This window comes from Canis lupus, chromosome 5, assembly GCF_003254725.2.
Source record: "Canis lupus dingo isolate Sandy chromosome 5, ASM325472v2, whole genome shotgun sequence".
In the NCBI taxonomy this organism is placed as follows: Eukaryota; Metazoa; Chordata; class Mammalia; order Carnivora; family Canidae; genus Canis; species Canis lupus.
The window spans coordinates 22,266,776-22,280,600 of NC_064247.1; the positions used below are offsets into that span (position 1 = coordinate 22,266,776).

General features: G+C 37.7%; 1 protein-coding gene across 4 annotated transcripts in view; it reads left to right on the forward strand.

Annotated features, from left to right (window-relative positions):
• Positions 1–13,825, forward strand: part of ARHGAP20 (Rho GTPase activating protein 20) — a 140,337-nt gene that overhangs the window by 11,711 nt on the left and 114,801 nt on the right. For all 4 annotated transcript variants that reach the window (XM_025465590.3, XM_025465595.3, XM_025465591.3 and 1 more), the window contains exon 2: positions 7,911–7,993. In XM_025465590.3, the coding sequence (XP_025321375.1) occupies positions 7,911–7,993 (83 nt within the window). The remainder of the gene's footprint in view (positions 1–7,910; positions 7,994–13,825) is intronic.

Sequence of the window (13,825 nt, forward strand, 5' to 3'; positions counted from 1 at the left end):
TGTCTCCACAAATTAAATGCTGCAGGTATGTCAGGAAAACAAATAAGAAACAGCTTATTGCTTGCAAAATTGTATAGACCAGCTACAGAAGGATTCATGATCAAATATGAATAAGCTAATTTGTAAATTTGATTAATTTTTTTCTAGCCTTGAAACCTGAATTCTTTAAAAGCTTTCCTCAAAGCTCTCATTTTAATATATCTGCTGCTGAAGCAAACACTCAAAGCCCTCATTTTAATGCTATGCTAATTTTAAATGTTTAGAAGTGACTTCATCACATTTGACTTAAATTCTGCTGAAATGCTTAGATGTTTTTCTTCCTAAAGTGACTGTAACAGAAGAAAGTATGAAAAATTGTACTTCACCTGACTTAAAATCTTTCTTCCTGTTTCTTTCTTTTGATAGGCATTCTTTTCCTATAATCTCTCTGAGAACTAAGAATGACCAGATTCAGAGTGATTTAGAGGTTCCAAAAATAGCAGTGTTTTCTGAGTTGTTGAAAATAAAAAACCAAAAATTTTTTTCTTCAGTTATCTGTTTACAGTTTCCTTTTCCTACATAGGCACATTTGTTTCACCAGCTTAAACTCTCAGATACGAGCAATATTAATTCACTGACTTGTATACTGCTACTGAAAGTGTACTGTGTGAAAATGGTAAGGTGAGGGCACTGGAGAGTTAGGGGAAGAGCGGGGACGAACTGCAGTAAAAAGGTGAGCATTATTCCTTAGATCTCTGAGGAATTCGGAGAGTCACACATTTTGTACAAAAACATGTTGGACAAAAAGCAAATAATTTTCATTTTCTTATTTGTACTATAGGTGATTGTTATACAAATAAAGGAAATTATGGCTCTTGGCTATAAGCCATTTTGCTGGGGTGGAACCCAGTGGCTTAGCAGTTTGATGTTTAGCTCTTTGTTTTTCTTTTTCATAGCTTTATTGAGATATAATTCACATACCATAGTATATTCAGAGAACTGTGCATCTGTTGTCACAGTTTCAGAACATTTTCATTATCCCAGAAAGAAACACCACACCCCTTCGTCGTCTCATCCCAACCTCTGAGCAAACACTAATCCACTTTAAGTTTCTGTAGATTTATTTATTCTGGATTTTTCATATAAATGGAATCATATATTATGTGGCCCTTTGGGACTGCTTTTTAATTAGCATAAGATTTTCAAGATTCATCTATGTTGTTATACATGTCAGTGTGTCTTATTGCCAAGTAATATTCTGTTATATGGATATACCACATTGTGTTTATTCACTCATCAGTTGATGAACATTTTTTTCCACTTTTTAACTATTATAAATAATGCTACTGTGACCATTCACATGCATGTTTTTGTGTGGACATGTTTTCATTTTTCTTGTTTATGTACCCAGGAGGAAATGCAGGATCCTCTGTAACTCTGTGTTTAGCCTTTGGCAGAACTTCTTAACTAGTTTCCAAAGTAACAGCACCATTTTACATTCCCACCAACAGTTTATGAGAGTTGAGTTTATCCACATCTTCACTGGCACTTTTTATGTCTTCTTTATTAAAGCCATCTTGATGAGTATAAAGTGATATTTAATGGTTTTGATCTGCATTTCCCTCATGGCTAATGATGTTGAACATTTTTTTATGTGCTTATTGGACATTTGTATATCTTCTTTACAGAATTGTCCATTCAGATCCTTTTGCCCATTTTAAAATTGGCTTATTTATCTTTATTTAATTGTGACAATTCAATAGTTCTTTATATATAAATCCCATAATAAATATATGATTTGCAAAAATTTTCTTGAATTCTGTGGGTTTTCTTTATGCTTTCTTAATAGTGCCCCTTGAAGCATAGAAGTTTTTAATCTTGACACAAATGTCCAGTTTATCTATTCTTTCTCTTTTGTTCTTGTGCTTTTGGTGTCATATCTAAGAAACCATTGCCTAATCCAAGGTCACAAATATTTCTTCTAACTATTTTTTTGTAATTTCAGCTCTTACTTTTAGATCTTTGATTCATTTTGAGTTAATTTTTATATATGGTTTGAGATAGGGGTCCAACCTAATCTTTTTGCGTGTGGATATCCAGGTGTCCCTGCACCATTTGTTGGCAGGTAATTAACTTTAATCATCTGATGTTTACCCTGTAGTTCAAAGTGGTACATGTCGGGACACCTGGGTGGCTCAGCGGTTGGGCATCTGCCATCAGCTCAGGGCGTAATCCTGGAGTTTCAGGATCGAGTCCTATGTCGGTTCCCAGTAGGGAGCCTGCTTCTCCCTCTGCCTGTGTCTCTGCCTTCTCTCTGTGTCTCTCATGAATAGATAAATAAAATCTTTAAAAAGCAAAGTGGTAAATGTCAACCCTGTGTCAGATATAGTTGGCAGTGTACAAGTTTGACTCTTCACCATTCAGTTCCATAGCAAAAGCTTACATTTTCTTAATGACAGCATTCCAGCAAGCCCCTTAAAGGTTTGTTTGTTTTTCTGTGTGTATGTTTGGGGATAGTGAAATAGATATGGAGGATAGTGGATTTTAAAATTCACACAAAACCTTCATTTATTGAGTACATAGTTTGTGCCAGGCATTGTAAGAGGCTTTGGGAATGCAGAGAGAGGCCTGCTACAGAGCAGAATTTCAGTAAATAGTTGTTGAAGAACTGGAGGAAGTTGGAAAGAATTACAGTTCCTACTCTCTAGAAAGGGACAGAAAGAGAAATAATATAACATGAAATTCTGTAACAAAGGCGTAATATGTGAAGGAAGATGGAAGCACAGGGAATTGAGCATATATTGAATCCAGCTGATTAAGAAAGTGGAAAGCAGTTTGCAGGTTAGCTGGTGATATTGCTGCAGTTCTGCTATGATTGAAATATTTTTAAAAATGAATTATAAGCACCTGGTTCTTATTTTCAATTATGGTCTCTATTTTACTTTTTGGCAGAATAGGTTTTGTTTTGCCTTTATCGCTGAATATAACTGCAAAAGAGACAACTTAGAAAATCAAAGATCTAATGACTTTTTTCTATTCATGTTAGACTTCTGTAATAAATTACTGTTAGTAAAAACACAGCCGTCTTTAAAGCAATCACATTTATTCCCTTTTACAACTTCTTCCAAGTTCCTCTTTCTCTTTCCCAATTTGGAGGTGGAGGAATAAATAAATAAATGCTACTTCATGGTTGGTTTGTTTTTTTAGCTCATATAAAATTCTTGTTTAGTTTTTGGGGTCTTGAAGACTAGGGAAGTGGTACAGTATCAAGAAAATCATTCCCAAAAGATTAATGCAGTTGATTTTTTAACCTAATATATAGTTTGTCAGTTTAGAAAAAAAATTATCAGGGCGCCTGGGTAGCTCTGTCAGTTACATGTTGGACTTTTAATTTCGTCTCAGGTCATGGTCTCAGGATTGTGAGATCAGTCCCTGCTTTGGGCTCTCTCTCCTCCTTCTGCCCCTCCGCCTTCTCCTTTCCTCCCTCCTCTCTCCCTCTCTCCCTCCCTCTCTCCCTCTCTTAAAAAAAAAAGAAAAAACAGATTACCTTTTTAAAAATATCCTGCTTCAGAATGGCATCCAGTATTTATGAGGTCATTTAGATATGAATATCAAACATGTGGGCATTCTGAAAAATCATGCTGTACAGTTGTGATTTTTAAGCTAACAACAACAAAAAGGACTGCTTTAAGCCTACCCTCTGTTCTCTGTGAGGCAAAAAATCTTAGTTTTTCCTGTCCTTGAACAATTGAAATTTGTTAGTGCTAATATAGGCATAGTCACAACTTGCCCTGACAAGCTTGCAGGGTATCTATTTGTAGATGAATCAATAGTCTCTTTCTATTTCCATGTATTGTATTTCACACAGTTGTTATAAACAAAAAAGAAAATCTAAGTCCTTATTGCCTGAGAACAGATTCTTTGATAGATAAGTGAATTTGTTTTGGAATCACCATTGGCCCTCTGTTTTACTATACTTTGGGAGCAAAAGAAAGAGATCTGTGTATTTTTAGTGAATTGACACCTAAATCTAGTTATTAAGCTCCTATTATATTGGAGCTTATCTATTCTTATGTTTCATGGGTTTTTTTTAGAAAGAGAGTGAGCTGTGGGGAGGACTAGAGGCAGGAGGCAGGCAGAGAATCTTCAACAGACTCCACACCCAGCATGGAGCCCAACATAGGGCTTGATCTCACAACACTGAGTCATGAGCTGAAATCAAAAGCCAGATACTTAACCCTGAGCCGCTCAGGTGCCCCCAAGACTTTTAATTATTTATAAGAGGAATGAATCCTGTGAGTCTTAAATTGGCATATATAATGCTTATTTCCTTGTATTGTATATCCAGAATAAATCTTTGGTGGACATTTAACATGAGGATATCAAAAATAGAAGGGACCTAAGATACCGTCTAGTCCACATTTTCTGATTTTCTAGATTAGGAAATGAAACCCGAGACAAGTGACTGAATTGCTTTGGGTTGCATATCTCATTAGTGATGAGAGAGTCTCACTACAAACAGTAGGATCTCAAATAAAAATAATATTCTTGCTGTAGTTTGATTACATTCTCTTGCATATGAATCCACTGGATGAGGTGGATACACTCTGCATTTGATAACTCATACATCTGATAATTTTATAACTAAGAAAACACAGTCTAATTAATTACTATGTATGTCAGTGGTCCTCTACATTAGGTGTCCATGAAAAACTTATATTTTAAAAGCACTTTTGTTTCTTTTTTTAAAAAAACATATATTATTGGTTCAGAGGTAGAGGTCAGTGATTCATCGGGTCTTGTATGATCCCCACTGCTTGTTACATCAGATGCCTCCCTTAATGTCCATCCCCCCAGTATCCCCGTCCCCACATCCACCTCCCCTCCAACAACCCTCAGTTTGTTTCCTATGATTAAGAGTCTCTTATGGTTTCATCATAAGGGAAGAGAGGAAAAAATAAAACCAGACAAAATCAGAAAGACAGACAACCCATTAAAGTCCTTTTACAGGGCAGCCTGGGTGGCTCAGCGATTAAGCGCCACCTTCAGCCCAGGGTGTGATCTTGGAGACCCGGGATCGAGTCCCATATCGGGCTTCCTGCATGGAGCCTGCTTCTCCCTCTGCCTGTGTCTCTGCCTCTCTCTCTCTGTCTCTCATGAATAAATAAATAAAATCTTTTTTTTTAAAAAAAGCCCTTTTACAGAAGAAAATTTGTCACCCTTATTTGATTATTCATTCTCATATTTAACAGCCATCACCGGAAAATTTTCTTATGTCAGAAGATTTCAAATTTGGGGTCCATGAATCCCTAAGGAATCCATATTATGCAGGTCTCTGACCCCTTGAAATTATGTGCACAATTTAATTCACAGCTTTTGTAAATTTTTTCAGGGAACCACTAACCAAGATAACCTGTTTTCTCAGTCTACAGGCTAGCAGCATTTTCTTTTTTGTGTTGTCTTCCTTGGAAGACACTTTTCTATCCTCCATATTACTCTGCATTCATTTTAGATTATTTCTCCCTCCAAATGAAGAACTTCAGATCATTTTAGCTTTTCTCACAGAGTCTTCTTCCCCCATTTTATTTTTTTTATTTATTTTTTTATATATATTTTTTAATTTATTTATGATAGTCATATAGAGGGAGAGAGAGAGGCAGAGACATAGGCAGAGGGAGAAGCAGGCTCCATGCACCTGGAGCCTGACGTGGGATTCGATCCCGGGTCTCCAGGATCAAGCCCTGGGCCAAAGGCAGGCGCCAAACCACTGCGCCACCCAGGGATCCCTCCCCCAACATTTTAAATCATATTTATGGGTGTCTTTTGAACACTTTCTGAGTCTTTTGTAAACCTGAAAGGCAAGGAGCTCCAAATTAGAAATCTTGTCTGATGAAGATTCCTTGAGGAGCTTGGGCCTGCTGACCATGGTGTCAGAGGGTTAGGGGCCACGGAAGCAAGATTGGTAAAATAGATCCGGGAATGTCGGTTCCCACTAAGGAAGATTAGGGAGACCTGGTCTAGGTCAAAACTAAGGGTAAGGAGCCCAGGTAAAGCTTAAAGGATTGGGCGCATTTCACAGTTCAAAGCATAGAAAATAGATGCTGAATAAAGAAAGGAAGTCAGGAGGATTGGGGGCAGCAATCTAGCCCAGACCGGAAGGTGAAACGGAATCCTCAGAAATGTGCATGTAAACAAATAGCCACTTTTCTTAGTAAAATTAACCTTTTATTCTTGAGACTCTTCATGTGGGGACAGGCCACTGAACCTCGCAATACAGACACTGTGTCCCAGATTTTCCTTCTCCCTGCCACCCCTACAAGCACACTAGCCTCAGAATGGTGGCTTCAGGAGAGTTCTGTTCCGGCAAGATGTGAGTAATGGAAACAGTGGGATCGGCTGACAAGCTGGAGGTTATAATGTAGGTTATCAAAATCATAGATTTTTCTGGGAATCTGTTGAAAACTGTGGGCTTCCTCTCCAGAAGGTAGGCACTAAATACATATCATGTAAACAAGAAAATGATACAATTTAGCCTTCCCTGAAACTCCTTCCTAGTTAATAATAATTCCTGATTGAGAAATATGGTATTCTAGATTTCTTACCTCTTGGTTTCCTGTCTTTTATTCATGGTTTATGTAATTGTTTCAGTTGCTGTCTAAGCTATACTAAGGAGGTTTAGACATATAGTTTCCACATGTGAGCCAAACTATTAATGGGAGGAACAGCAATACTGAGGCACGATGATGCTGGTGACAGGAACTGTGGAGAGGTCCTGAGGACATGACAAATTTGGGGGGATATGAATTGTACCAAAGCCGTCCAGTATCCCTTTGTCACTGGATTATTCTTCCTCTGTTCCTATGCCAGGATCTAGGTTTTATTTTACCAGCTAAGAAACAGTTCCTTTATGAATAATGTAATGAGGGACTAACACTGAGCCAGTTAGTTTTCTATGGTTCCTCCTAGAGCAGCACCCGGTTCCCAGGATAGCTGGGAACTTCTTTCCAGCCATAGGTAAGACCTGTGGCCAGGAAAGGGTGAGAAAGGAGCGAGAAGAGTGGCCACAGCCTGAACTTCACTCATGGCTGTTGATGAGTATATTGGTAATTTTACTCATCCATACCCAGGGGCAGGCCCACTGACTCTACCTAGAATTATTAAATATGCAAGATTGAATTTAGAGAGTGATTATCTGGATAATCTAAGTTAAGCAAATCCTCATTTACCAAAAATTGTAGGTCCTCTGAAACAGAGAACTTGAATTATCCAGTTAATCCTATGTTTATATACCACTTAGAAAAGAAAAAACTGGTCTTTTTTTTAAGTTACAGCAAAAAAAAAAAAAAAAATCTGTTTGGAAGAAGGGATCCAAATGTGTAAATACTTAAGCTTAAAGGTCTATTAAATGTGTTTTGCTTTAACTGTTTTTTTTTTTCCTTTCTTCTTTTTTTTCACCTCCCTTTACTTGATCTCTTCAAATCCTGACTTTCCTTGATGCCCAATTGGGGCCTGTCCTGCCTATGAAAGAGAGACAGTAGAACTACGCAGATGACATTTTATGCAATGTAAATTGCAGTGTAAATAAGGTACTCCAGCCCTGCCTTTAGCAGAGGGGCTGGAACACAATAAGCAATATATCTGTTAGCTACAGTTGATGATAATGGTTGTGATAATGCTTTTCCCAAATACTCTGATCAACATTTAACCTCCTTATTCTCTGGCCATAAAAAAATATTTAAAGCCTATACTACTATTTGACACTTAATATTCTAGTTTAGATGTTATTATTTTATCTCTACAGTGAGATTGCAAACTCTTTGAGAGGCAAAGATTAGTAATACAAAACTTGCTGAATTGGTTTGAAAGTTGGCATTTACTGGCTTTACAAGTCACGTGGTCTTCATTTGGATTTTTTTTTTTTGTCTCAACAGAAGATGAAAACACTAGCAGAAAGGAGGAGGAGTGCCCCATCTCTTATCTTGGATAAAGCCCTGCAAAAAAGGCCCAGTACCAAGTAAGTGAATAGCTTTGTATTACACAGTTGGAATACGCTGTTTATCTGTGTGTGTGAGGGGTTTTTTTGTTTTTATATCAGCACCAAAATTTTCTGTTTAATAATAGAAAATCTGACTTCTGTTCTGATGTTACTTAATAAGGTCTGTATTTTATGTGAATCATAAAGCCTGATCTGTGTGGTCACTTGCTTTAAAACTGATTCAAAAATCTCATATCACTTAGTACACAAATGTACATGCTCCACATATTGCTAAACTTTATTTATAAAAACAATCAGAATACTAAAAGATGAGCTATTTTAATCACCATATGTCTTGGTTATGCACAAACTTTAGCTTGTTTTTTATCATAAAGTGATACCTATGTTGGCATGAGGCAAATTTTTACCAATTTTAGGTATGAAGATAAACAAATTGAGATTATAAAAATGGAATGCTGATTTCTTAAATGCATTATTATTTTTTTAATAAATTTATTTTTTATTGGTGTTCAATTTACCAACATACAGAATAACACCCAGTGCTCATCCCGTCAAGTGCCCCCCCAGTGCCCGTCACCCATTCACCCCCACCCCCCGCCCTCCACCCCTTCCACCACCCCTAGTTCGTTTCCCAGAGTTAGCAGTCTTTATGTTCTGTCTCCCTTTCTGATATTTCCCACACATTTCTTCTCCCTTCCCTTATATTCCCTTTCACTATTATTTATATTCCCCAAATGAATGAGAACATATAATGTTTGTCCTTCTCCGATTGACTTACTTCACTCAGCATAATACCCTCCAGTTCCATCCACATTGAAGCAAATGGTGGGTATTTGTCATTTCTAATGGCTGAGTAATATTCCATTGTATACATACACCACATCTTCTTTATCCATTCATCTTTCGATGGACACCGAGGCTCCTTCCACAGTTTGGCAGTTGTGGACATTGCTGCCATAAACATTGGGGCGCAGGTGTCCCGGCATGTCATTGCATCTGTATCTTTGGGGTATATCCCCAACAGTGCAATTGCTGGGTTGTAGGGCAGGTCTATTTTTAACTCTTTGAGGAACCTCCACACAGTTTTCCAGAGTGGCTGCACCAGTTCACATTCCCACCAACAGTGCAAACAGTGCAAGAGGGTTCCCTTTTCTCCGCATCCTCTCCAACATTTGTGGTTTCCTGCCTTGTTAATTTTCCCCATTCTCACTGGTGTGAGGTGGGATAGAGGGAACATTCCTCAACATCTTAAAAGCCATCTACGAAAAACCCACAGCAAATAAGATTCTCAATGGGGAAGCACTGGGAGCCTTTCCCCTAAGATCAGGAACAAGACAGAGATGTCCACTCTCACCACTGCTATTCAACATAGTACTGGAAGTCCTAGCCTCAGAAATCAGACAACAAAAAGACATTAAAGGCATTCAAATTGGCAATGAAGAAGTCAAACTCTCCCTCTTCACCAATGACATGATACTCTACATAGAAAACCCAAAAGTCTCCACCCCAAGATTGCTAGAACTCATACAGCAATTTGGTAGCATGGCAGGATACAAAATCAATGCCCAGAAAGTCAGTGGCATTTCTATACACTAACAATGAGACTGAAGAAAGAGAAATTAAGGAGTCCATCCCATTTACAATTGCACCCAAAAGCATAAGATACCTAGGAATAAACCTAACCAAAGAGGTAAAGGATCTATACCTTAAAAACTATAGAACGCTTCTGAAAGAAATTGAGGAAGACACAAAGAGATGGAAAAATATTCTTAAATCCATTATTAAATTAATTAATAAAGGGCAGCCCCGGTGGCCCAGCGGTTTAGCGCCGCCTTTGGCCCAGGGTGTGATCCTGAAGACCCGGAATCGAGTCCCATGTTGGGCTCCCTGCATGGAGCCTGCTTCTCCCTCCCTGCATGGAGCCTGCTTCTCTGCAGGCTGTCTCTCTCTCTCTCTGTCATGAATAAATAAATAAAATCTTTTTAAAAAATTAATGAACTAATCAGCAGAATTTGAAGTGTAAAAACAGGCAAACTCACTATGTAAATGACCATTTCACCTACTGAGACTAAATACCATTTCAATAGATATTTTATGCAAATCTTTCATAATATGTAGAAATTGAATGAATATTCAGTCATTAAGTTATTCATTAATTTTTAAATGGCATTTTAACCAGGACGAGTTTTTATCTTTAAAGGAACCCTGTGATGATTTTGCTCTAATCTGTGTATCTTTCTATATAAAGTGAAGTCCTTATTACCTTTACTTACAGTGAGGGTATATCTAATATTCCTATGAATGATGTGCTAATTTAACATAAAATTTGTGTGAAGGCATGTGTTTTTTTTTTTCAGTGTCAAAAATAAATTATAGAGCCAACCCCCAATTAGTGAAACTTTCAACACTTTGGTTGCTCTCTTAGTAGCAACATGTTCTCAGGCTCAGGCACCCCTAACCTGTTCCTAGAAGATACATGCTTAGGCATTGGGTAGACCAGGAAATGTAAATTACTTTTAATAGACGCCTAAGCAAAACTTATTTAGGAAGATACCCGTCTTCCAAATGAATAATACATTTTTGTGCCATATATAAATGACTTTTGGATTATTTACATTAATGTATCTTTGCGTTTGTAGAAAAAAGAGAATGGTAACATTTTCACAATTTGACCTTGATTACCTAGAAAACTCAGGAGTATTTTTCAGGGGAGGTAGTAAGAGGAGGCAGAATTTTTAGCATAATTGTATATATGGATATATTACCTATGTAAAAAATAGCTTTATTTACTTTTTTAAAAACAGTTTTAGGTATAATTTCTTACTGGAAGTTTCTGGGATAGACATGCCCTAGGCTTTTCAATAAGTAGTCCTTATATCAGAGAATCTTAGGCCCAAGATGAGAGGTCTGGTGGCCCACTTACTCCCTAAGCCGGTGTGAGAATCTATGATACTATGCATGCAGATACTTAAAGTTCATGAAGACCAGTGGGTCTCAGTGGAGTAGTACTAACTTCTAGAGGGCATTTTGGAATTTTTTTACAGCATTTGAGTTTATCTCACTGATTCAGTGGGCAGTGGCCAGAGATGGTAGACATCAGATAATGCTCAGGGCACCCTGCACATCAGAGAATTGTGGCATATCTACATGGCTTTGAGTGTCCTGTGCCTGGACGTTTGTGAAGGAGGCTAAAAAAACTTGGTATGATTATCTCTGCTTATAACCTAACTCTGTCTTATATACAAAGTATTTTTGTATACTTTTATTTTAATAAACACTAAATTCCCCAAATATGCCACCAGCGTGCATATCAAAAGATAATTTCTATTGTTTGGGACTGTTTCAGAAAATCTCAATAAAATGTCTTTACTTCATTTTCCTGTACTTGTGTGTTACAATTTCTTACCATCCAACTTCTCTTAAATTTAAATACATGAATTTTAAGTAGTGTAAGCACCTGACTACTTCATTGTCTTTTAGTATAGTTATTAATTACTTTTATTTCATTTTCCTTTGTATTACTTTTGATACTTTTGAAATTCAGTTAAATATCTATGAATTTCAGGGTAGAAAAGGAGGAATGGAAATCAATACATATGTGTAGGCATTAGTATCCCATAGGGGAATTGGGTCTAATAATGTTGAGAAGGATGGTAGAGGAAGCGCCAGATCAGTGACACTGGCAACACTTGTCCACCTTACTGGGATTGTGGTGAGGTAGACAACCAGTGTGATAATATACAGCCATGTCCTTCCTATTCTTGCCGTCTTATCCCTCTGCAGTAATTAGTACTTACAGTAGAGCCAGTTCCACAAATTTCTGCCTCAGAAATAATGAAATATGGTGGACTTGTGTCAAAATAACCACAGGAAAAAGGTATATTTAAGTTGAAGGTTGTGTATATTTTAATTTTCAGTTTATTTCTTATGAGTTTCTCCAGATCAGTAAAGTGAGTACCTGTGGTGTGGAACTAGTGCTTTTAGTGTGTATAGTGTTGGGCACTTAATGTGTACAAGGTATTTATAGGTAATGTAATCTCCAGATTGGAAAGAACCATGAAGGTCATCTAGCCTGGTGGTCTCTAGAACTTCCTGGTTAGTGACCTGCAGTGGAATCCAGGCAGCTGCATAATTGTCAGAAACTCTTCATGGTCGATTCTAATGCCCTCTTGGTGGAGAACCACTATGGCAAGCTACAAAAGAATCCTTTTCTTAAAAGAATGCTAAGCCACCTGAGTGGCTTAGTCAATTAAGTGTCAGACTCTTAGGCAGCCTGGGTGGCTCAGTGGTTTAGTGCTGCCTTCAGCCCAGAGCGTGGTCCTGGAGACCCACATCAGGCTCCCTGCATGGAGCCTGCTTCTCCCTCTGCCTGTGTCTCTGCCCCTCTCCTGAGTCTCTTATGAATGAATAAATAAAATCTTTAAAACATAAAAAAGGGTCAGACTCTTGATTTCAGCTCAGGTCATGATCTCAGGATTGTGAGATCGAGCCCCATGTTAGGCTTCATGCTCAACACCGTGTCTGCTAGAGGTTCTGTCTCTCCTCCTCCCTCTCCGCCTCCCCACTGCCTTACACGTGTGCCTATGCACATGTGCTCATGCACATGTGCTCTCTTCCTCTGTCTCTAAAATAAGTAAATATCAACCTTTAAAAAAAAAAGAATTTTGCTTTGCTTCACAATCAGTTGCACCCAGGAAACATGAAAAACTTCTAAAGGCCAAGCTGATAGCACATTGTTTCAGGTAGAACTTTGTACAATAAAATTCTAGTACCCAAAAATAATCTTTACTATTTCTTTACATGTAATATGATGGGAACTAAAACTAACCTGTAAAAGAAATAGAGTACTTTAGCACTTCATATTCTTGAATTAAATACACAGTCATCATAGCCCTGCATATTTCTTGAATTGTACCCTTACTTGATTTTGACTTTGTGACAGAATGTCACTGTTTCTGCTGTGGCTTCCTGGTAAGGTGTTGCTTAGTAATTAATGATGATAAAGTTTTTTGTCCAACATTTAGCAAACATCCCCAAACAAGAGATTTAAAAGAATCTCTTCATTTAACAGCTGTTGCACCTCAATTTTTATTGAATTTAATGAACAAGAGCTTTAATTTAAAAGAGAGGGAAGACTTAGGTTAATTGGTGAGTTAACTGTATGTGTCAAACAGTTTTATCTCTAGTGTTCTTGGATCAGCTCCTACAGTACCTAAGGAGAGGTGGTTTATAGATTTTAACTTTTCTTTTTTGTACATGGATACCATTCAGATGAGCTAGAGGTGATTTCTCTAAGCAATTATTTTAGCGTGTGTTGTAGCAGATGCTAAGCCTTCACACTAAGATTAGTGGTTTTCCAACGTGGCTGCATTCAGCTGTATTGACTCTCAAACACAACAGCGTTCAGTTCTGTGTTAAGAACAACACCACCTCATGTAGTAGTTGTCCTCGTGGTGAGACTCAGGGCTCCTAATTAGAGGGCTTAGTTTCCTTGATCTTGAAATGAGAGCATCAAAATTATTATCTAATAAAACCCTTCTACCTCTAGTTCAGTGGTTACATAATTATGATTTGAGAAATTCAATCAGTCAAAAGACTTCCTTTTGCTTACTCTGAATTCTAATCATTCTTAACCACTTGCAGTTTCCGAAGTACATTCTGCTCTCCCCTTGGCTCAGATGTCACTTCCTTCAGGCACTCCTCTAACCTATCATAGATAACATTCATGCTTCTGGAGCTTTTCACTGTACGCGCTCATCCCACTGCATTGGTGTCACCATTTATGTCCTGTTGTCTTGAATGCCCTTGCCATTTATTGATAAAGTAATGTTTTGTACATTTCTGGTGTTA